This window comes from Oncorhynchus kisutch, linkage group LG15, assembly GCF_002021735.2.
Source record: "Oncorhynchus kisutch isolate 150728-3 linkage group LG15, Okis_V2, whole genome shotgun sequence".
Classification (NCBI taxonomy): domain Eukaryota; kingdom Metazoa; phylum Chordata; class Actinopteri; order Salmoniformes; family Salmonidae; genus Oncorhynchus; species Oncorhynchus kisutch.
The window spans coordinates 26,781,597-26,806,003 of record NC_034188.2 but is presented as its reverse complement, the minus strand read 5'-3'; the positions used below and the strand labels follow the sequence as shown (position 1 = coordinate 26,806,003).

Genomic DNA, 24,407 nt, shown 5'->3' with positions numbered 1-24,407 from the left:
TCTACATGTTAAGCAACTGTGTGAGCATATGAATGAGGTTTGGCTGCTGAAGTGTTTACCCACCAGTGGCAACAATAGAGGGTGTTATATATCTAGTGTCAGTACTATCGTTTCAATTCAGAACAGTCTCCAATGTAATCTGATACCATTCTATCCAGCGACCCTGATTGAACCCCAGAAATGGTGCAAGGCAACAAAGATGGTTGTCTGTATGGAGCGGGACTACATCAGTCTTTGATTTGACATCTAAAAATACGTTACATCAGCCAACAGATACATCTACCAGAAATTAGAGGATAAATACACAAAAAGTCAGAAGACATGTTTCTATTGCAGTCCTCTATTGGTGGACATGGGCTGCATGCCAAACATCAAGTGTCATGGGCACTCTATACCATACATTCAATGATATGCAAATAATTGGACTTGGTATATGTACAAAAGGCAAATACACACCTAGCAAATCACTCCACCAGCGCAGAGTGGTTTACATTAGGCTAGGAGGCTATCAACTATACCTTGAACTTTACCTAATAATTTAACACGATAGTCTGTGAGGTAATGTTGAACTGCTTCATGCATGTCAATGAAAAGCATCCAGTAAGTTAAAGACAAAGGGAAAACAGAACAAGTTGTGATCAATGAGAATCACTTTATTGGAACATCAAAGCCAAGGGTCCAGTACAAACCAAGGGTCTGCATAAAGCAAGGGTCCATTTAAGTGCATTTATCAATGCTGCTCTACGTCAGCCCAGAAACTGGGCATCTCTGCTGGTCTCTCCACAGCCTACTCTAATGCTGTACTACCGTTATTAAGGTGTGGGGGAAAGGAGGGGTCAGCTCCCATTGAAGTTCAGATCCCCTGATCAGCCGAAGGTAGAGTTGTTCCAGGCTACGTTCGCTGCCTCCACGTCAAAGAAGTTGACGTAGATCCTGACACAGACACGAGGAATGGGTTAATATACTGCATGAACACTTCATATGCATGTGTGTGTCCATTACCTGTCGGGGGAGATGCCCAGGTGTTTGTTGAGCAGTCCACACAGTAGTTTAGAGTATTGTTTTTGAGCTCCTTCGATCTTTCCAATGCTGTGAAGGGAGCAGAGAGCACAAGGGTCTCCTTTCCCTCCAAACATCATCAACTGGTCTGGGATGATGTGCACAGCAAGGTACTGAGAGAGACACAAACAGAGCACAGGACATAGTCAGTGGGAGCTGGAACAATCGTGTGTCTGAAAGGAATGAGGAAAACTCAAATTTCACTGTCATGGTTGTTCATGTAAATTCATAATAAATAAGAACTAGTTGTTGGATTGTGTGTTACAGTATTTCTGTCCTGGACCTATCAAAGTACAGCAGACCTGCAGCACTGTAAAGCCTGTTCTATTTTTGGATTACTACACTATGCTCATGCCCAGTTGTATAACGGTTATGTTATGGATAGATAGATAGATAAAGACTGAAGAGGTCTCTCAAGGGAAACAAAAGGGGTACCCTGCAATGTAATTTTCGGTGCAGAAAAATGCGTCAGCATCAAAGCAACTAGCTAGCTATCTACAACTGGGGCAAAAAAAAAAGCATTGCTGTGCCAAGTTTGGAAGACTCACCTGCACAGGTTTGCCCATCGCCTTGGCCAGTTCCTCTGTGGCCTCAGACAACAGTGCAGGCGGAATGTCACTCTTGGCCACATTAGTATTTACCAAAAACATAGGCATGTTGATCGCTTCGCTGAAGTTCTGTGTTGCAGGAATTTGAACCGTGTTCAACTCAGCTCTGATGCGGATGCAATCTGGAAGGTAGCTCCTTCTGCTCTGAGTTTTTATTGGCGGACTACAAACAAAAACGGTATATTGCCGCCACCTACCGCGTGGGGTGAAAACTGAGACATTTTTATGCAGAAAAAAAACTGGAAAAGGGAGAAGGCCGGGTGAAACGCACACGACAGTCATAGACAAGTAAACAGCGACCACAAGTGGTTGTTCAGGCTACGTATGCTCTGTACTGGGTCTTGGTTATGGAATGTAGGAAACAAACGGGACATTGACGCTCCAATTCGACAGATATCGTGGAATCAGAAAGACGAGTTTGAAAACCCTGGCGGAATCGAGAAGAATTTGTACATTGGGCTGGAGTTGATTGGCATATTCAATCACGTAATGTGCGCACATTTTTTAAATTAATTTTTTACTGTTGGATAGGTTCTGAATAGGGTTCTGAATGTCTTAGCTATTCACAGTTATTACTGAAACTGTACACAAATTGGGTTTTAAATCAAATGAAGCTATATGTGTATTTGTTGAACTTTCCTGTATTGAGGCAAATCATATATTATGTACGATCATATGCTCAACAAACGTTGAAATGACACTTCAAGAATAAATTAATCGGACATTCACAACACATTCAACCTACAACTCCTTTTCCACCAACTGCACGCAGTTGACTGCGTTTCGCAAATGACCGATCTCGAATAATTAACATTCTATACTGTATCCCATGTAGGTCATGCTCCTCTGGATCCTACTGACTGTTTTCTCTACTAGTGAAGGTGAGTTGATGCTATGACACTGTTGATTAGGCCTGCCACTCAATACATCAATGGTTCCCAACCTTTAACCATTATTTTGACAAGGACTCATGCTGAGACCAAGGTCTCTTTTACAGATAAAAAAATATACACATCAATACAATATGAAAAGCACGAAAGAGATACACAACCCAGTCATTAAAAAACAATCAGCCATCGTAAATGCCCCAGAGGCACCAATTCATCCACTTTAAGAGTTTTAGTTTATTCCACAAGAAAGGTGGGGGGGGGGGGGGGGGGGGGGGGGGGACTACAAAGGATTTACCTAACTGTAGAGACCGAAGGAATCTCCAGAGATCGCAATCCCTGAGATCGTGTATTGTCATTTATACATCTAAAGGTTATGAATGATGTCAGGTGAGGCGGGAGTTTTTGTAAACGAGCTTTATAAACAAAAAGAGAGCAACGCATCGATCTATGACACTTCAAAGAGGGCCAGCCTACTTTCTGATGCAGAATGTAGTGATGTGTCCTCAACCTGTCGCCCGTAAAAGTGTTGTGCGCTGTGATGAACTGCATCCATTCGTTTCAGTGTATTTGTAGCTGCATTCATATACAGTGCATTCGGAAAGTATTCAGACCCATTCCCCTTTTCCACAATCTGTTACGTTACAGCCTTATTCCAAAATGTATTCAATATATTTTACCCTCATCAATCTACTCACAATACCCCATAATGACAAAGTGAAAACAGGTTTTTAGCATTGTTTGCAAATTTATGAAAAATGTAAAACAGAAATACCTTATTTACATAAGTATTCAACACTTTCAGATTCTGTCGAGGAACAGATCTGGGGAAGGGTACCAAAACATTTCTGCAGCATTGAAGGTCCCCAATAACACAGTGGCCTCCATCATTCTTAAATTGAAGTTTGGGGTGGTTTGAGCACTGAATGCTGATTGGCTGAAAGTCATGGTATATCAGACCATATACCACATGTATGACCAAAAAAATACTTTTTATTGTTCCAATTACGTTGGTAACAAGTTTATAATAGCAATAAGGTACTTTGGGTGTTTGTGGTATATGGTCAATATACCACGTCTCTGCATTGCGTTGTGCATAAGGACGCCATGGCTAAGGGCTAAATTAGCCATATACCACACACCCCTGTGCCTAATTGCTTAATGGTGCCAGGTTGAATTTCAACTACCTTTCAAACTGCCTCTATTCTGTTCTTTCCAGCCTCTTCTCAGAGTGCCTTCATTCCAAGATCTCTTGGTTACTGTTGCATTTTCTCTATGGTGCATTGCCTCAGCAGAATGCACCACTATATATATATATATATATATATATGGTCTCTCTGGTAGGCCAAAATACCAAATTGTCATGTTGCTTTAACGCTGATCAGATCAGTGTGGAAGTGTCCCTAGTAGTAGTTTTATCTATGCACTGTCAATCTACTTTTTCTCAGTTGGTAGAGCATGGCGGTTGTAATGCTAGGGTAGCGGTTTTGATTCCAGGGAACACGCAGATGTAAAATGTATGCAAGCATGACTAAGTTGCTTTGGATAAAAGCATCTGCCAAATGAGAGCGCGCCAATAGATGCACCCAAAACCACTAATGCGCTTAAGATTGGTCTGTGTCACATGTATAATGGAGTGGAACAAACTACACTGAATAAAAATATAAATGCAACATGTAAAGTGTGGGTCCCATGTTTCATGAGCTGAAATAAAAGATCCCAGAAATGTTCCATACGCACAAAAAGCGCTCTCTCAAATGTTTTACACAAATCTGTTTACATCCCTGTTAGTGAGCATTTCTCCTTTGCCAAGATAATCCATCCACCTGACCTGTGTGACATATGAAGCTGATTAAATAGCGAGATCATTACACAGGTGCACCTTGTGCTGGGGACAATAAAACACTCAAATGTGCGGTTTTGTCACAACACAATGCCACAGATGTCTCAAGTTGAGGGAGCGTGCAATTGGCATGCTAACTGCAGGAATATCCACCAGAGCGGTTGCCAGATAATGTAATGTTGAGTTCTCTACCATAAGCTGCCTCCAACGACATTTTCAAAAATTTGGCAGTATGTTCAACTGGCCACACAATCGCAGACCACATGTAACCATGCCAACCAAGGAACTCCACATCCAGCTTCTTCACCTGCATGACCGCCTGAGAGGTGGGGGGTGGTGAGGAGTATTTCTGTCTGTATTAAAGCCCTTTTGTGGGGGAAAACTCATTCTGACCAGCTGGGCCTGGCAACCAAGTGGGTGGGCCTATGCACTCCCAGTCTCACCTGTGGCTGCAGCCCTGGGCAGTCATGTGAAATCCATAGATTAGGGCCTAATGAATTTCTTTCAATTGACTGATTTCCTTATATGAACTGTAACTCATGTAATTGTTGCATGTTGTGTTTATATTTTTGTTCCGTATTTTATTTATCCGTTATTTTACCGGCTAAATTGACTGAGAACACATTCTCATTTGCAACAACGACCTGGGGAATAGTTACAGGGGAGAGAAGGGGGATGAATGAGCCAATTTTTAAACAATAATTAAATCACTTGAATACTTATCCATTTCCTTGCTTTAAAAAAAAAAATCCCCCATATTTGCCATGTATCACAGATGTCAGATATTACATGTAATAGACAAACACCTGATGGGATAAGAATTGAAAAGCCACTTTCAATCAAAGAAATCGTGGTGGTTGCTTTATTTCATTTGAGAAACTGACAGACCCCCCTTCAGCACCACCATCCTTTCCAACTATCCTCCCCCTCTCTCCTTCCATCACTCCTCTCCCTTCCTCCTCTCCACCGCCTTCACCCTTCCCTCCAGGATGCTCATGCGGTCTTCCACTTGAACTGTCTTTTCTGATCCAGAGCTGGCCAGCCCCAGCAGGGCACACCCCAGCACCAGGCTTGCTAGCCGGACGGCTGTGGTGTCTGAACCAGCCTTGGCATCACTGACGATCAGGCCAAAGAGCCACAGCGCGATGCCCGCCTTCAGCATCCAGAACACCCTCCTCACCACACCCACCAGCATGTGCAAGATGATGGACAGCACCCAGTAGCCAATCAGAGCCAGCAGAGCCCACTGACCAGCCGAGGCCACGCCCTCTGCGGTGAAGTGAGGGAACGGCAGGTGGACTGGAGAGAAAGAGGAGAGGAGGGGGTTTAGCATATTTGAATATTGCTGGGGGGGTAATTCAATTATTTTGTTGTCACCATCTTTACTCTTGAACTTGTCAGTGCATATATTTTAAGGCCTGAGTGAATTTGAGAAACAATCATTGAGAGCGAATGGCATGTGCTGTTAGATCCTACTACAGAGAATAAGTCACAGACACGAGGAAAAACTCACACCTCCCAGTTCCCATACAGAGTGGGAGAAGCAGCTCTTCTTAGACAAGGCCAACTTCCCTGAGGGTGAAAACATCTTCCCTGGCACAACAATTAACTAACTAAAGATACTGATCCGACGGCCTGAAAGGGAAAATGTTCTGATTGCCAGTGGTGTGGTGGAAATACATTCTGATTTTATCTCTGTAAATCCAGAAAAGACGGGATTCTATGCAGAAAGGATTCTCTCCCTCCCTCCAACTAAACACAAACTGACACCCACCATCAACTCCTGTGACCCTGAGGATATCTGTGACGTAAAGAGAGAAGACATTCAGTCCGCTGGCAGCTCCCTCAGCCAGAAACCGGCTCAACATCTCAAAGAACTGAGGGAGAGAGAGAGGGAGAGGGAGAGTGAAGAATGTTTGACATGTTGACATTTGAGAATTATAACCGTTGCTCTGGTTGAAAAACATTATATTCCCTTTCTAGAGTAGAGCAGACATTCCATTTAAAATGACCAACGAAGTCAGCATATTTCCCCCGACCTATAGCTTATGTACAGTAACATTATTTTTTTCCCATGATCCTCTAGTGAGTGTTAGTGCAGCACGACTGAAAACTGATACCCTTAAATTAGAATGATAGCAACAGCTGTGGTCAATCAGTATAAATAGGTTGGTCACTGAGTCAATCGTCTCTGAACAAGATCTTTTTGTGGGTTGCAGGTATGTTTTATACCACAAACATATCTACAAGTTTCCTTTGATCACACACAGGCCTTCTGTTAGTCAGTTAAACAATGGCCAGTCAGTTACTATGAAAGTGCAGTCCTATGCACAAGTGTCTTTCCCAGCTGGCATAATGGGGGTGGTGTTGATGCTGTTACACATGTGTGTGTGTGTTTAAGATCGAAGCTGTCCTATCACGTCAAAAAAGACTTGACAGCTGGACCGACAACCCTCCAGACTGCTTAGCTGAGGTCAAGGGTAGTCACAGTAGTAGGACACAGACTACTCTGCACCTGTTGCTACTACACAAGCAGCACTGTTCTGTGTGTCAAACAGAGGAGGCTAGTGGGAGGAGTGATACGAGGGCGGGCTCATTGTAATGCTTGGATTGTAATAAATGGAACCGAGTCAAAGATGTGGTTTCCTTATGTTTGATACCGTTCCATTCATTCCAGCCATTACAATGAGCCTGTCCTGCTATAGCTCCCCCACCAGCCTCCTCTGGGTAAGAGCAGGACACAGACAACTATAGCTCCTCCCACCAGCCTCATCTGGGTTAGAGCAGGACACAGACAACTATAGCTTCTCCCACCAGCCGCCTCTGGGTTAGAGCAGGACACAGACAACTATAGCTTCTCCCACCAGCCTCCTCTGGGTTAGAGCAGGACACAGACAACTATAGCTTCTCCCACCAGCCTCATCTGGGTTAGAGCAGGACACAGACAACTATAGCTCCTCCCACCAGCCTCCTCTGGGTTAGAGCAGGACACAGACAACTATAGCTCCTCCCACCAGCCTCCTCTGGGTTAGAGCAGGACACAGACAACTATAGCTTCTCCCACCAGCCTCCTCTGGGTTAGAGCAGGACACAGACAACTATAGCTTCTCCCACCAGCCTCCTCTGGGTTAGAGCAGGACACAGACAACTATAGCTTCTCCTACCAGCCTCCTCTGGGTTAGAGCAGGACACAGACAACTATAGCTTCTCCCACCAGCCTCCTCTGGGTTAGAGCAGGACACAGACAACTATAGCTTCTCCCACCAGCCTCCTCTGGGTTAGAGCAGGACACAGACAACTATAGCTTCTCCCACCAGCCTCCTCTGGGTTAGAGCAGGACACAGACAACTTTAGCTTCTCCCACCAGCCTTCTCTGGGTTAGAGCAGGACACAGACAACTTTCCATCTCTGACAGCTGTAATGTGTCTGCATGCAACTTTTAAAAAGCCCCCCTGACAACCTAAAACATGGGAATGAATGTGGCTATATACTGTTACAAACACATAAAACCAAATATTCAACTGCCATGATATAGCCTCCAATTTGAGAGTGATGTAGTAATTTTCTGTAGGACACGCTGTATGAAGTGACTGACACGTGCCCTGCATTCAGGGCTATATGGAGTTTGATTTTGGGTCTATGTCAGAGCAGAGGTTATTCGGGCAGGGAACCTGGTGGTTTCTTACCATGGAATAGATATGACTCTAAATACAACAGCACACTCTGGGGTAGGGGTGCCGGGCACACAGAGTAGTGGCAGCAGGGGAGGGGGTGCATGGATATAGGCAGACATGAAATTAGGGCAGAGCAGAGTGGGGGTCAGAGGAGAGATTATCAAGTAAGGGCATGGGTAGAGGGGGAGGGAGTGAAGGAAGTGATGCAGAGGAATGCAGTCAGATTTTAAGGAGGACAATTTTAGTTGACAGAAAACCACAATTATGCAAATCGTTTGAAGGTAGCAAAGATCACCCTTAGAAATAAGATATAATTTATAAATGATGTAGTTAACTGATGAATGAACATGCTAGAATAACAGGAAACAGGATTGGGTGCTGATTAGATTTACTAAAATAACGACTATAAAGTAGGCCTACATTCAATATGGTTTATTTTCCAAACCTCAACAGTCGACTCGATCACATTGGTTCCAACCACGGATTCCACGTATCTGTGGACATCTTCGCAGGTCCCCGTGACCAGGGACCGGAGACTGAATGATGCTGGGGCCGCTTGAGGGCTCTCTTTGGACGGCATGGCCTGCCCGAAGCATCGCGCTGCCAAACCGAGCACCAAAACAAGTGTGGATAATAAAACCCGTACTGAGGATGAATCTGCACTGTTGTTGATCATTTTGGAAAATCCGTTTTTTTTGGCTCCTTCACGTTATAAATATAATAGACAATTATATAAAAACGTTTTCTATAGGATATCGAAATCTATGGTCAACACAGATCGAGGTATGTGCAAATTTGCTTTAAAAAGGCGGGTTTAAGGTTTAAAAACGGCTTCGGTTGTCAGTCATTCAAACAAAACGGTCGAGATGTAGCCCATTACATCGGCTTGCTCTGCAGGGGTAATACAATCTGGAGATACGAGCCTTGCAAACTTGAGAAAACAGAATTAGCTGGGACCCTATACTCTAAATTAGTGCTCGTAGGTTGTATCATCAAACATAAAGTGTCACGTGCCAGTGATTAAATTACTTATCTCAGCGTTTTTAATTATAAACTTTGGCAACGTTACCCCAAACCAGAGCACCGTTCAAGGACATTTCATATTAACACAGTGACTATATTTGGTATTGAACTGGTTAAGAATAGAACGACGGTAATTTCAAAATACGTATAATTTTCCAGCGGTGGACAGCCTATATTTTGAACGCTAGTGATTATTTTACAACGTGTCGAGTTTTTTCAGGTTTGTGCGGTTGAAAGGAAAGTTTTTGAAGGCACGATCATTGACGTGCTTAAAAAGCGCGCGTCCCCCTAAAGGTTTTTGGTTTCAGTATTCCACACGGATTTTATTATATGTACATTTTTTCCTTGCATCAACTTCAACGCCACGATGGATTGTCTTGCAAAAAAGCCGCTACAACTCGATGGGCGCCCCTTTCCGTCAAGATATGTTGGCTTCTGGTTTAGTACAATCTGACAGATCTCCCTTCAAACCGGTCTGGGGTGCTAATGGGGGTGGGTCTGGGGTGCTAATGGGGGTGGGTCTGGGGTGCTAAAGGGGGTGGGTCTGGGGTGCTAAAGGGGGTGGGTCTGGGGTGCTAAAGGGGGTGGGTCTGGGGTGCTAAAGGGGGTGGGTCTGGGGTGCTAAAGGGGGTGGGTCTGGGGTGCTAAAGGGGGTGGGTCTGGGGTGCTAAAGGGGGTGGGTCTGGGGTGCTAAAGTGGGTGGGTCTGGGGTGCTAATGGGGGTGGGTCTTGGGTGCTAAAGGGGGTGGGTCTGGGGTGCTAAAGGGGGTGGGTCTGGGGTGCTAAAGGTGGTGGGTTTGGATGGCGGCAAAAACAGATTTGGGATTTGCATACTGGGATTTGTGGTTAAAGCAGGTTAAGGGTTAAAACATTAAGATGATTCTGATGATACAATGAATTTGATGATGACATTGAATAAATAAATAAAAATGAATAAAAATGCACAAACTTTACTGATAAGTAACCAATTGCAAGACAAGCTTCTAGATTTGATGGCAGTTGAATAACTTTCAGAGCAGCAATATTACACATCAGCATCAGTTCAAGGTATTGGTAGCATGTCTGTCTATGGCCTGATGAGTCAGCTTTCAAATACAAAAAGAGAAATACAAGGACAACATTGACAGGTCACACAGACAGAGTACAGGTGGAGCAAGGGTCCCTGTTAGTCCAGGGACTCTCACCATTGATTTTCTAACCATCTTAGCAACTGGTTCCTCTGTTTTACCTTCTCCCTCACACGTGTGTAAACTGAGATGCCCACACACACACCAGTCTAAATCCAGAGCCCGAGGAAGGTCATCTGGTGTCTAGTTCCCTGGGGTAGCAGTACTGGGGAGAGAAGTTGACTATCAGTTAAAATGGTTATCAGGGTCTGTTATCAAATGGTTATCAGGGTCTTCAGCACATCACTGCAGCCCTTCAGGACTGAAATTATTAAGTGAAAGAGGTCTGTATCTCTCTCTCCATCAACTCAGTGAGGAGAGAAAAACACCCCCGGTAGCTACATCAACAATGGAAAAGTGTGTCTACGAGGATCCCTTCAAGTCAAATCTCACTGTTCCCCAACACAAGGCCCTAGGTACTGTAATCCTATTGTTGAGCCACAGGTAGTCTCTCCTATAGGCTTTTCTTCCAGCCAGGCAGGTAGTCTCTCCTATAGGCTTTTCTTCCAGCCAGGCAGGCAGTCTCTCCTATAGGCTTTTCTTAAAGCCAGGCAGGCAGTCTCTCCTATAAGCTTTTCTTCCAGCCAGGCAGGTAGTCTCTCCTATAGGCTTTTCTTCCAGCCAGGCAGGCAGTCTCTCCTATAGGCTTTTCTTCCAGCCAGGCAGGCAGTGCACAGCCAGCAAATATAACCATGATCTCTATAAGTCAATGTAATGTACACCAATCCAGAAACAACCCTTAGCCCCCACCACTATTGTGGAGATCCGAGAGTACTGAATAGGTGTCAGTCAGCAACTCCACATAGCCTATCAGAGAGCAAGGTGGATAGATTCCCATAATGATTACATGTCCATCAAACCTCTCAGATTTCTAGTCTCATTCCACCTCACTCTCTAGAGTGGTGATAACAGTTTTGTTTGGCTAGAGAGAAAGCCCGGTGTGTGGATACCGCTGACCTCCCGGCACCACTATCCTAACCCCTACGGTCCCTTCCTCCTCCTCCACCATCTCTAGCCGATGTAGATGCGGTGGAAGTCGTTGGCGCCGAAGGCGGCGTTGCACTTGGGACACTTCCTCTGGCGCGTGTCGTAGCGCGTCTTTACACACTCGAAGCAGAAGACGTGGAAACACTTGGTCAGGACGGCGTCCTTTACCCGGGAGTTACAGCACGGGCACGTCAGACGCGCCTGGGGGTGTAGAAATGGAGGGAGAGAGAGAGAGATGGGGAGTAAGATTGATAAAACAGGTGAATTATAGTTGCATTATTACATATTATAAACTGGGTGGTTCGAGCCCTGAATGTTGATTGGCTGACAGCCATGGTATATCAGACCGTATACCACAGGTATGCTCAAATTACGTTGCTTACCAGTTTATAACAGCAGTAAGGCACATCGAGGGTTTGTTGTATATGGCCAATATACCACGGCTAAGAGCTGTATCCAGGTACTCCGCGTTGCGTCGTGGTATATTGGCCATATACCACACCCCCTCGTCCCTTATTGCTTAATTAAACATACAGTGCACCTGGTATAAAAGCGTGTTCATCCAGACTACCTTGTAATCATTGATTTCCTCGTTGAGGATGTCGTCTCCGTTGAGGACGGTCTCGGCTGGTTTCTTGGCCTTCTCGATCTTCCTCCGCAGTTTGGAGATGTCCTCCTGAAACACAATAAAGATAGGAAGAGCAGGGTTAGGCAGGGGGCTGCAATCTTTAAATAAACCAAAGTTCAATTCTGTTCAAGTGGATTTGAATCGTGTGTATGGTTACATGAGCACGTGGGCAGTTACCTAAACATGGCGAGTGTGTGTGTGGCCTGACCTGTGCGCGGCGCGCGTTGAAGGACTCCTTCTCTCTGGAGATGCTGTTTTCTATGACCTCCTCCCTGACGGTTCCCAGTCTCTGCTGCACCTGGTCCAGCTGACTACGCACCTCTTCCGACAGCACCGATGACTCCTGGGTCTGGAGGAGGGGAGGAGTGAGGAGACGGGGGGAAGAAAAAAGATATGTTGTCCGTTGGCATTTTTCAAGGAAGTAGGTATTCTCTGTGTGTGTTCACCTGTGCAGTTACCTAAGCCTAGTAAGAGTGTGTGTTTTAGCTACCTTGCGTTTGTTCATGTCCAGAGCCTGTGTCCTCAGAGCCAGCTCTCGCTCTGCTGTACTGATGGTGCCCTGGAGGAGGCGCTCTTTCTCCTCCAGCTTCCTCACCACCTGCAGCTGGGCATCCACCTGAGAGAGAGATTTGCTACTGTCAAGTTACTGTCTTTCCCAAACTTTATCTCTCAAATTGAGCTGGTGACATTCTGACGCTCAAATCATTTTACTGCACCGTTTCAATCACTTCCTCTCACCTGTGTTTTGAGCGTGAGCAGCTGGTCTGCGAGTTCCTCCTTCTCCTCCTTGAGCAGCTTGTGGATCTGGTTGGACTTGATGCGTTCCGACATCAGCTTGAAGTTGGCGTCATCCTTCTCCCTCAACTGCTGCATCAGTCGGATGTTCTGCTCCTGCATGTCCTCAAAAGCCTGGCCCGTCACATCCATCTCACTCAGCAACGCATCCTCCTCCTGGTGGGAAGGGGGAGAGACAGGGGGGAGAGAGGGGGATGAGGAGGCAAAGAGAGGGGTGGGGAGGATGGGAAGGAAAGAAGGGGGAGAGAGGAGAGACAGGAGAGGAGGGAGAGATGGGAGGGAGAGATGGGAAATGGGAGGGGGAGAGACATGATAGACAGGGGGGCGAGATGGGAGAGACGGGGGGAGAGAGAAGGAAAGAGGGGAGCGGCAGAGGAATGGGGAAAGACAAGGGAGAGGGAAGAAACAGGGGGAGGGAAGAGACAGGGGGAGGGAAGAGATGGGAGATGGGGAGAGGGGGGAAGACAGGGGAAAGGGGAAAGGGGAGAGACGGGGAACAGTGGAGGGGAGCGAGTCGGGGGACAGTGGAGGGGAGCGAGTCGGGGGACAGTGGAGGGGAGCGAGTCGGGGGACAGTGGAGGGGAGCGAGTCGGGGGACAGTGGAGGGGAGCGAGTCGGGGGACAGTGGAGGGGAGCGAGTCGGGGGACAGTGGAGGGGAGCGAGTCGGGGGACAGTGGAGGGGAGCGAGTCGGGGGACAGTGGAGGGGAGCGAGTCGGGGGACAGTGGAGGGGAGCGAGTCGGGGGACAGTGGAGGGGAGCGAGTCGGGGGACAGTGGAGGGGAGCGAGTCGGGGGACAGTGGAGGGGAGCGAGACGGGGGACAGTGGAGGGGAGCGAGACGGGGGACAGTGGAGGGGAGAGAGACGGGGGACAGTAAAGGGGAGAGAGACGGGGGAGTTGAGGCGAGGGGGGTGGAGGGACGGGGAGTAGAGGGGATGAATGGGGGAGTGGAGAGACGGTGGGGAGAGACGGTGGGGGGAGTGGAGGGGAGAGACAGGGGAGTGGATGGAGGGGGGGATGGAAGAGGAGAAGGAGGGGTGGTAGAGAGAGAAAGTGGGGTTGAAGGATATAAGGAGGGGGGAGGAGCAGAGAGGGGGGTATATGAATGATGGTGCGAGAAATTAGTGTCTTGCTTAAATGCATTATGCTTAAATGCACATATGTAAACCCCCCCACACACAACCCACACACACACCTGCTTGGCCAGGGAGAGCTTCTTGTTGAGGATGTTGATCTGTTCCTCCACAGAGCGGATCTTCCTCAGTGCCTCCTCGTCGGCCATCTTCTTCCCCTCTCTCCTCTCCCTCTCCTCCAGATCCCTGAGACGCTGCTTCAGCTCCTCCGCCTGACACAGAAAACACAGCTGTTATCACCATCAATAAATCACTTCTAATCACCCAACAGTAAGTCAAGTGTCCTGGCTGGTCAAGCGGTAACCAAACAGCTCCGCCACACATCTTCAGTGTGAGTCCAGTTTTCTTCCTTTTGATTGAACCTGTCTGTCCCCACTGTCATTCTCTCTCACTATCTGTTCAATAAAAATGAGAAAATACCTTCACTGAATGTACAAAACACTAGGAACACCTTTCTAATATTGAGTTTCACCCCCTATTGCCCTCAGAACAGCCTGAACTTGTTCTCAACTAGCCTACCTGGTTAAATAAAGGTTAAATAAAAAAAATTGTCAGGGCATGGACTCTTATTTAGGTATTGAAAGCGTTCCACAGGGATGCTGGCCCTTATTGACACCAATGTTTCCCACAGTTGTGCCAAGTTACACATTTTTCTTTAACCTGTCCCCTCCCCTTCACCTACACTGACTGAAGTGGATTTAACAAGTGACGTCAATAAGGGATCATAGCTTTCACCTGGATTCACCTGGTCAGTCGACATCATGGAAAGAGCAGGTGTTCTTAATGTTTGTATACTCAAGTGTATATTTAAGCAATAAGGCTCAAAGGGGTGTGGTATATGGCCAATATACCACAGCTAAGGGCCGTTCTTATTTAGCACGCAATGTGGATGCCTGGACACAGCCCTTAGCTGTAGTACACTATATATACAAAAGTATATGGACACCCCTTGAAATGAGTGGATTCAGCCATTTGCTGACAGGTGTATAAAATCTTCAGACAAATTCAATCTTTATAGACAAACATTTAGAAGAAGTCAGTTACTGAAACCCCGAGTTGCCTTATTGCTATTATAAAAACTGGTAACCAACGTAACTAGAACAGTCAAATGAGAATTCTGAGCTTAAACCACCCAGTTAATAATGTCTGGTATAACACGTCTCTAAGCCAATCAGCATTCGAACCACCCAGTTTATAATAACCAATAGTAACTCAATACACAGAGAGCACACAGCAGTTAACACAGTTATTCCATCCATCAATTACTACCCCTCAATACTAACAACCCAATACACAGACCATTACTATCATACCATCACTCCAAAAAACCAAATCAATAATACTTGTAAAGAATTCATTACTATATGCTTCAATAGAGGAACGTGCCATACAATATTTGCTAGCGAAGTTTCACTGTTTTGTTAGTAACGTCAGCTAAGTGTGTCTCAGCTAAGTATGTACCTCTGACTTGGCCTTCTTCTCAGCGGCCATGAGCTGGACCTTGTCCCTCTGCTCTTTGGGTGCAGACCGGTACATATCCAACAGTAGTTTCATCTCCCTCTGAGACTCCTGGGCTTTCCTTCAAGGGGACAGAGCAGAGCCTGTCATTAATATCATCCTATCATCATTAATATCATCCTAACCCCCATCATTAATATCATCCTAACCCCATCATCATTAATATCATCCTAACCCCATCATCATTAATATCATCCTAACCCCATCATCATTAATATCATCCTAACCCCATCATCATTAATATCATCCTAACCCCATCATCATTAATATCATCCTAACCCCATCATCATTAATATCATCCTAACCCCATCATTAATATCATCCTAACCCCATCATTAATATCATCCTAACCCCATCATCATTAACATCATCCTAACCCCATCATCATTAACATCATCCTAACCCAATCATCATTAATATCATCCTAACCCAATCACCATTAATATCATCCTAACCTCCATCATCATTAATATCATCCTAACCCCATCATCATTAATATCATCCTAACCCCCATCATCATTAATATCATCCTAACCCCATCATCATTAATATCATCCTAACCCCATCATCATTAATATCATCCTAACCGCCATCATCATTAATATCATCCTAACCCCATCATCATTAATATCATCCTAACCCCATCATCATTAATATCATCCTAACCCCCATCATCATTAATATCATCCTAACCCCCATCATTAATATCATCCTAACCCCATCATCATTAATATCATCCTAACCCCCATCATCATTAATATCATCCTTACCCCATCATCATTAATATCATCCTAACCCCCATCATCAATCATGACTGTCAATCATCATCAAACTTACTTTAGGTCCGCCCTGACAATTTTTAGTTGCTCCACCTCCTTCCTCTTTGGTCCTCCAATCACAGATGGGCGCTCCAGAGTCACCTCCTCCGATTGGTTGCTGGTCCCAGCCTTCTCCTTCTCCTCCTTCACGGCCCCACCCCCTCCACGGGTTGGCCTCTCCCTCTCCTTCTTCTCCTCTTTCTTAATTTCCTTCTCTTTCTCCTCCTCTTTGATTTCTCCCTCTGTCTCTGTCCCAGGCTCTGTCTTCAAAGAGGTACCTACACAGAGAGAGGATGAATATCAGTTCAGAGTTAATAAAGAGTTACTAAATAGTTAATAAACTATTAACACTTACTAGTGCTGTTGGGTGTGGCTGAACCATTGTCAGACTCCACCTTGATGGTGACATCACCAGAGGCAGCAGGCATCAGGGGGGAGATGGCCTCTTCCTTCACATCCAGCTCCGTACTGGATTGTGATTGGAGGATAGCGCTACCCTTCGTAGTGCGAGCCTATGAGAGGAGGGAATTGCACAGAATTCAGATGACAGGATTTTCTCTCTCTCTTAATGGGCTTCAACTCCCCTAGTCTCTCTTACAGTCTCCTCCTTGCATGCCTCACACTCTCACCTGGCTTCGGTCGGTCGGTCGGTATGTCTGTCTGTCGGTATGTCTGTCTGTCGGTATGTCTGTCTGTCGGTATGTCTGTCTGTCTGGTCTGTCTGTCTCCCACCTGGCTGAGGTCAGTCAGTCTGTCTCCCACCTGGCTGAGGTCCGTCTGTGCCTCTCTCAGTCTCAGCTTGTATTTCACCACCTCTCCCTTCATCTGCTGGTTGTGTGTCTGCAGTGTACTGATCAGGTGACGCATCTCCCTGTTGATAGGACCTAAGAGAGAGACAGATTGAGAGAGAGGAAGAAATAGATGAGATGCTGTTTTCAAGGAGGATCTGAAACTGCAGGTAAATAGTAGCTGGTGAGGAGGAGCGTAAGGCCATATTTGTTTTCATGTGAGGTAAAGACACTGACCTGCTTGTTCATTGGCAGCGAGGGTCTGTTCAAACTCAATCCGGAGCATCTCGTACTCCTTCCTGACCTGGGCCAGAGTGTCCTCTAGCTGGAACACCTCTGTACGCACCTTCCTCTGGAGAGACACCTCATCATTCTGGAGGAGAGAGGAGACCGTTACCACACACACCACCATTGTGTTTAAAGGGATACTTCGGAATTTTGGCAACAGGGCAGTTAATATAATTCTTCAGAGTCAGATGAACTTGTGGATACCATTTTTATGTCTGTGTCCAGTATGAAGGAAGTTACAGGTAGTTTTGTGAGCAAATGCTAACTAGCATTAGCGCAATGACTGGAGGTCTATGTGTATCTACTAGCATGTTAGCAGATACCCATAGACTCCCAGTTATTATGCTAATGCTAGTTAGCAATTGCACTAGCGCTAGTTAGCAACTTCCTTTAAACTGCACGTAGAGACATTTTTATCAGTTTTCCGTAAAAAAAAACAATAAGAAATATGTATAAAATTTCATATGAATTCACAATGCAGCTGCCAGCAATGGCTTGGGTCTCACGGTGCATCCCTTTCAGATGGTTAAGCATTGCACCTGCATTACTGTACCTCAATTCCACCTCGCGAAGTTAGCATTTCCTTCATTTAACATTTCCTTCATTTAACATCTCAAAGTGTTGCCATACAGGACTTCTCTGCTGTCACTCGCCTTTCTCTGCCATTTTTCCAACTGTTAACTACAACTCCAATCATCGACTCCCATTTCTGAGTGTGAAGATTCTGTATTTTTGGAACGGAGGAGATTAGCTCTCATACTTCCGAGAACAATCAAACACTTGCATCTTTCATAGCAAGCTAGCAAGGGATGAAGAGAGGGTCCCTGTACAGGCATATCGGCCACCAGCCAGAACCCTGCACTAGGACTACCTATCGGTAATCAAAAGCTATATCTTGCAATTTCTTGGCTTGCAAAGTTTGTTTTAAAGTGTCTGTCCTATATCAGAGAGATATCAGGAAGATCAGGAAATAATTTGTGTATATTTCTTTACCCATATTTAACCATTTGTGGGCACTAAACTCCTTCCATATTTATTTCCATTTCTATACTTCCACTTCCGTAAACATGTGAGGCTTGTGGGCCCCCTAAAGCAAAACAACCGACATGTACATGTTCCTGAGGCTCACCTTTCCAGAGTAGTCATATTAGTGTGTAGCCAAAAACAGTTCGGACATTACAGATAGAAGTTGGCAGATCAGCGGAACCGACTTCAGACGAGTCCCGTGACACTTGTGGGGGTCGTAGAACACCATCATGTTCCTGAGAATCGATTCTTTCCATAGAGGGGTTATAAGAGTTTGAATTCCAAACCTTTCAGACGCTACAGACGTTTTTGTGAGAAGACCAATTTTCGGGATGTCTCACGGTCTGACAAACACCGCTGTAGCTCGGCCACCTTTCACCTCAGATGTGAGTCTCACGGTCTGACAAACACCGCTGTAGCTCGGCCACCTTTCACCTCAGATGTGAGTCTCATGGTCTGACAAACACCGCTGTAGCTCGGCCACCTTTCACCGCAGATGCGAAAGGCTGCCATTGGTGGATATCTCTAGCTTAAAGTGAAATGTTGTTAAAAATGCTAATTAGATTGATTCTAGAGGGTATTTTTCTTCTTATAAATAGCGTTAAGGATTCTTATTTCGTTTAAACGTTCATACCTATAGCTCGCACACACACACCCACACTCACCTCCATGTGCTCTAGCTGTCGGAGGCGTGCCGTTCTGGTGGTGTTGAGGCGTGTGCGTGTCTCGTCCAGCTGAGACTTAAGGCCCACAGACTCATTGTAGAGGACAGAGAACTGGGACTGGAGACAGCGGTACTCTGAGCTCTCCCTCACCACTCCCTCAGCACGACTCAACAACTCCACCTAACAGAGAGAGAAACAGAGGAGAGAGAGAGGCAGAAAAAAAGACAGCGAGAAATGGAATGAAAGAGAAATGAAGTGAGAGAGTGCGAGGTGAAGAGAAAGTGTGAGAGAAGGAGAGATAAAAGAGATGGACAGAGCAAAGAGGTGAGCAAAGCAACAGAGAAAAACAAGAACCTCCACCTATCTATTTACCTTAATTTGACTGGTTTGGTTGACTGAGTAAGGATGTGGGACCTCAGGTAAACCAATGGCTCTGTCCCTGGCTCTGTCCCCGGCTCTGTCCCTGCAGGCTCACCTTCATGTTGTTGTTCTCCTGGTTGACCGTCTGCAGGTCCTGCTGTAGCCGCTGCAGCTCGCTCAGACGGTTCTCCGCCAGCTCCCTGTTCTCCTCCAACTCACTGTTCATCTCCTCAAACTGACAGACGGGAGGGGGAAAGAGAAGAGACAGTCGGAGAAAGAGGGGGCAGGGGGAAAGGAGAGGAAGGGGAAATTGAAGAGTTATAACTCCAGGTCCATGTTGTTTCTGACAAGTACAAATGGCAGAACAAAGAGGATGTTTTTATACCTTTCTCTTGTTGATGGTGATGGTTCCACACACACTGCTGGCCTCCCCACACACCTTGTAGCCTTTACTGTTCACCTGGGAGGAATAGCACATGGAATAAACATGCTACATTTACATAGATATAGTGCTGTGGTATGTAAACAACATGACACAGATATACTCCGTTACAAAATGGTAAACATAGGCTAGTGGCTGTCAAAGACATTGCTGCAGAGAGACTTGACTTGGATTCACAAAAACACACAGCAGCAGCCTTACCCTCTCCAGGATTTCTCCCAGGTGTGTGTTGAGGCGGGTTTCTCTGCGTCTGATCTTCTCCATGTCCCACTGGAGTTCTTCAATGAGGCCCTGCAGCTCACTGACCCGTGTGTCTGCCCTCGCCACCGCCCGGCCCAGAGAACGAGACTACAGGGACACAGAGTTACTGTCAATATGGGGGCTGGTGGGAGTGGTGGTGATCCACTAGTAAGGTACATAGTGTAGAGATCAACAAACAGAGAATTAGTGCAAGTGTTGATGTAAGACAGGGACGGGCAAATGGTGTCCCTCCCCCCTTTATTTTTTTAGGAACTCAGTCGGGGTCTCAACTCACTGTTACGAGAATACACAAGGTGCAATTTAGAAATGTGGTTGTGCATCAGCAGTTTTCCTGTTGTTATGTCAGTCACTGATAGTCAGTCAATTAGCCATGTCAGCTAACAGTTTTAGATAGCTGGCTAGACTACCTTAGCAATCTAAATTTAGTAATCATGGTCGGGGGCCCCCATTGATTTTGTTAGTCAGTCTTACTCAAATATCATCTTAAAAACGGCAAACAGTTCTCTCTACCCTATGGCAAAATGTGTAACGTAAAAAAGTATTTATCCGCTGTCAAGAGAGGGACGTGAGCCCCACCCAGCCGTGATGTGGTGCATCAAATCACCTCGCTAGTCATGTGACTGTGCTTCTGCTGGAGGTCATCGGTCAGCTGACGCAGCCGGTCGTTCTCATTGGACAGGAGGGTGTTGAGCTGGACAGCGACCTGCCACACAGAACCCTCTGGAAATACAAGACATGATGTCATGACATTAATACTCCTGACTTTGCTCACACAACAATGACCTTGCTAAATGCTAATACTAGCTTCTGTTCGAAAATGAAAAATAAATAAACACTTACACCCTTGCTGTTCTCACCCCCAAACCTCACCCTTCTTCACATCTCATTACCTCTTTCCTCTTACCCCGACACACCTCTCAAACCATCCCCTTATCCCTACACACCCCTCAAACCTACCCCTTATCCCTACACTCACCTCATTCCTCTCAAACTATCCCCTTACCCCTACACTCCCCTCATTCCTCTCAAACTATCCCCTTACCCCTACACTCCCCTCATTCCTCTCAAACCATCTTCTATTACCCCTACACTCCCCTCATTCCTCTCAAACCATCTTCTATTACCCCTACACTCCCCTCATTCCTCTCAAACCATCCCCTCTTACCCCTACACTCCCCTCAAACCATCCCATCTCACCCCTACACTCCCCTCATTCCTCTCAAAGCTGCCCCCCCTGCCCCTCTCTCTCCCCAGTCACCTGCTCCAGAGTCCTGATCCTTCTTCAGCTGCTCCACGGTGGTCTTCAAGCTGTCATAGATCTCCACCACACGGTTGGCCTGCTTCTGGCTGGACTCCACCCTCTCCTGCAGTTCCGCCTCCATCTCCTCGCTGCTGCTGCTGGCCAGCGTGGCCAGGAAGGACGTGGTTGTCTCTCCCTGTTGGCCTGGAGGACAGCCACACGGTGCAGACAGGAGTTAGTACTCACTACCAAACAGTGGTGTAAAGTAATTAAGTAAAAATACCTGAAAGTACTACTTAAGTCATTTTTGGGGGGTATCTGTACAATACTTTACTATTTATATTTTGGACAACTTTTACTTCACTACATTCCTAAAGAAAATAATGTAGTTTTTACTCCATACATTTCCCTGACACCAAAAAGTACTCATTACATTTGAAATGCTTAGCAGGACAGTAAACAGTCCAATTGACACACTTATCAAGAGAACATCCCTGGTAATCCCGAATGCATCTGATCTGGAGGACTCACTAAAGACAAGTGCTTTGTTTGTAAATTATGTCTGAGTGTTGGAGTGTGCCCCTGGCTATCCATACATTTAAAAAACATATAGAAAATAGTTTAAAAAATAAAGAAAAACCCTGAAATGAGTAGGTGTCCAAACTTTTGACTGGTACTGTATATATATGTATATATATGTATATACAGTGCTGTGAAAAAGTATTTGCCCCCTTTCTGATTCTCTATTTTTGCATATGTTTTATTCTGAATGTTATCAGACCTTCAACCAAAACATAATATTAGATAAAGGGAAAATTAGTTTACAAATAACACAAAAACTGAACACTTATTTTATTTATTTAATTAACAAAGTTATGCAACACTCAATTCCCCTGTGTGAAAAAGTAATTGCCCCCTTACACTCAATAACTGGTTGTGCCACCTTCAGCTGCAAAGACCACAACCAAATGCTTCCTGTAGTTCTCAGTTTCTCACATCGCTGTGGAGGACTTTTGGCCCACTCTTCCATGCAAAACCCATGTTTTCCAAAAGTTATAATTTTGCATCTGTCCATAGAACATTCTTCCAAGAGTCTTGATGATCATCCAGGTGCTTTTTGGCTAACGTTAGTCAACTTTTTGGACAAGATGGGTCCCATTATCCCTGGCGAAAACCAAACACTTCATTCCACAGTAAGAACCTCATACCAAGGGTCATGTATGGTGGTGGTAGTGGGATGCTTTGGGGATGCTTTGCTGCCTCAGGACCTGGATGACTTTCCTTAATAGAAGGAACCATGAAATCTGCTCTGTATCAGAGAACTCTACAGGAGAATGTCATCCTTCTGTGGGCTGAAGTGTAGCTGGGTCAAGCAGCAAGACTGATCCATAACACACAATCAAGTCTACATTAATATGGTTAAAAAGTAACACTTCTGCATGTTAAGAGTGGGACAAAATTTCTCCACACCAACTTGAGAGACTGATTAACAACCACGGGAAGCGCTTGGTTGGAGTCTTTGCAGCTAAAGGTGGCACAACCAGATATTGAGGGTCATTGGGTGTTGCATAACTTTGTTTATGAAATAAGTAAGTCATTGTTGTGTTATTTGTTCACTTAGGTTCCCTTTATCTAATATTAGTTTTTTGTTGAAGATATAATAACATTCAGTATCAAAAATATGCAAAAGTAGATTAAATTAGAAACGGGGCAAATACTCTTTCTCCCTCTTTACCTCGGTCTTTGGCTCTCTCCTGGTTGGAGTCGCCGTCGGGTTCTGGGGTGTCAGGCTTCAGGCTCCGCCCCTCTCCTACCAGGGTTTCCACAGGCTCGCTTCCTGATTGGTCGTAGCGCCTGCCAATCTGGCGCACATTGTCATCAAACTAAGAGGAGGAGAGGGGAAGTAGATGGTATTTAGCATTAAAACCATTCTCTATATTCTAATTTTATCTATGTGCAATGTTTTAATTGCATATTGTTCATTATTTGAGTGAATGAATAGTTACCTGATTCCAGTATCTGTTCAGGATCAGTAGGCTGGCATCATCAGTAGCCTGACGAGTCTCCAGTCTCTCGATTCTCTCTCTCAGCTCATCCTCAATCACCTGCAGAGCAACGGTCCCATTATAAATGTATATAGTGAAAACAGGAGTTGTAGGTTTGTGTGTGCCTGTGTATTTGTTTATGTGGGTGTGAGACTAACATACCTGTCTTTGATCGAGGGATTCTCCCAACTTCCTGTTCTTCACATGGAGAGCTTTGACATCCTGTTCCTCCTGACCACAAGAGAAAGAGACCGAACAGATGAGAACAACACAATCAATGACACTGCTGACAAGCCATAACTACCATATGTAAAGGCAGACAGACAGAGATAGGATAAATACAGGCTAGGCACTTTGCAGCTCTCTCACCGAGTTGGACACCCCTCCGAGTTTGATGACGGTTTCCACGGCAGTAGCGCTGACCCCGGGAACCCCGTCCTCTCCTCCTTCTCGCTCCCTCCGTTTATCGGGGGGCGCACCGGACGAGGAAGAGGGGGCGCTGGAGTCACACGGACGCTTCTGTCCTGACATCCTGAACCCAACACCGCTGTAGTAGATATTAAATATGTACACATTGAGATCCTAGCTAACTAACATTAGATAACCTAAATTAACGTGGTGGATCTTATTGTAGAAAACCCCACGTAGCTTGCTAACGTTAGCTAGCTACAGTCATTAGCTTACTATATAATTTCGAAAGAGCAGACATTTGTTTTAATTATAATTCAATTTCAGATATTTGGCAATGTTACATTTACCAGTTAGTTAGGAAATTCCCAAATACGTTGTAACGTTAGATAGCTGTAGCTAATAGTAGCCAGTTTGCTAATTCAAATATATACCACACACTATAAAATAGCCTTTCTAAACAGAAAACTTGAGTGGGGCACTTTACATCAATACATTTGATTTGTTATTTCTTGTAGTCGGTGGTTTGATTCAAATTCCTTACCAATTTTTATAAAATAGTGTTATTTACAAATTCTGTCAATGAATGTTGATTTTGCGGCTTCTTTCGGCTCTCTTCCGAAAACGGAAGTAGCCACTGACATTGAAAGTCGAACCACTCATCATTTTAATGGGCGCCACCACGTGGTGGAAGAAATTACATTCAGAATCATATAGATTGTACACGAATCTGCAGACTGGAGT

At 45.4% G+C, this 24,407-nt stretch overlaps 3 protein-coding genes across 4 annotated transcripts; all 3 read right to left on the bottom strand.

Annotated features, from left to right (window-relative positions):
* Window positions 1-632: 632 nt before the first annotated feature.
* Window positions 633-1,837, bottom strand: LOC109905083 (macrophage migration inhibitory factor). The gene is made up of 3 exons (XM_020502242.2): window positions 1,608-1,837; window positions 1,003-1,172; window positions 633-933 (listed from the first exon to the last, which is right to left on the bottom strand). Exons 1-3 carry the CDS (start codon window positions 1,713-1,715, stop codon window positions 867-869), a joined length of 345 nt encoding a protein of 114 aa, XP_020357831.2. The 5' UTR covers window positions 1,716-1,837; the 3' UTR covers window positions 633-866.
* A 3,399-nt stretch (window positions 1,838-5,236) lies between these two features.
* On the bottom strand, window positions 5,237-9,601 carry LOC109905082 (uncharacterized). Its single transcript, XM_020502241.2, has 3 exons — window positions 8,517-9,601; window positions 6,172-6,274; window positions 5,237-5,696 (listed from the first exon to the last, which is right to left on the bottom strand). Exons 1-3 carry the CDS (start codon window positions 8,745-8,747, stop codon window positions 5,338-5,340), a joined length of 693 nt encoding a protein of 230 aa, XP_020357830.1. The 5' UTR covers window positions 8,748-9,601; the 3' UTR covers window positions 5,237-5,337.
* A 423-nt stretch (window positions 9,602-10,024) lies between these two features.
* LOC109905081 (E3 ubiquitin-protein ligase BRE1A) lies at window positions 10,025-24,299 on the bottom strand. Of its 2 annotated transcripts, none has more exons than XM_020502239.2 (22): window positions 24,208-24,299; window positions 23,625-23,802; window positions 23,418-23,486; window positions 23,217-23,315; window positions 22,946-23,093; window positions 21,229-21,414; window positions 20,575-20,690; window positions 19,911-20,057; window positions 19,653-19,727; window positions 19,383-19,502; window positions 18,908-19,087; window positions 17,166-17,301; window positions 16,903-17,024; window positions 16,496-16,652; window positions 16,160-16,418; window positions 15,266-15,383; window positions 13,867-14,016; window positions 12,614-12,826; window positions 12,366-12,491; window positions 12,084-12,224; window positions 11,819-11,923; window positions 10,025-11,448 (listed from the first exon to the last, which is right to left on the bottom strand). In XM_020502239.2, exons 2-22 carry the CDS (start codon window positions 23,784-23,786, stop codon window positions 11,272-11,274), a joined length of 3,006 nt encoding a protein of 1,001 aa, XP_020357828.1. In that variant the 5' UTR covers window positions 23,787-23,802; window positions 24,208-24,299; the 3' UTR covers window positions 10,025-11,271. The 2 variants fall into 2 exon arrangements, with proteins under 2 accessions (XP_020357828.1, XP_020357829.1); XM_020502240.2 differs by having other exon boundaries at window positions 10,063-11,448; window positions 12,614-12,823.
* Between the last annotated feature and the right edge of the window lie 108 nt (window positions 24,300-24,407).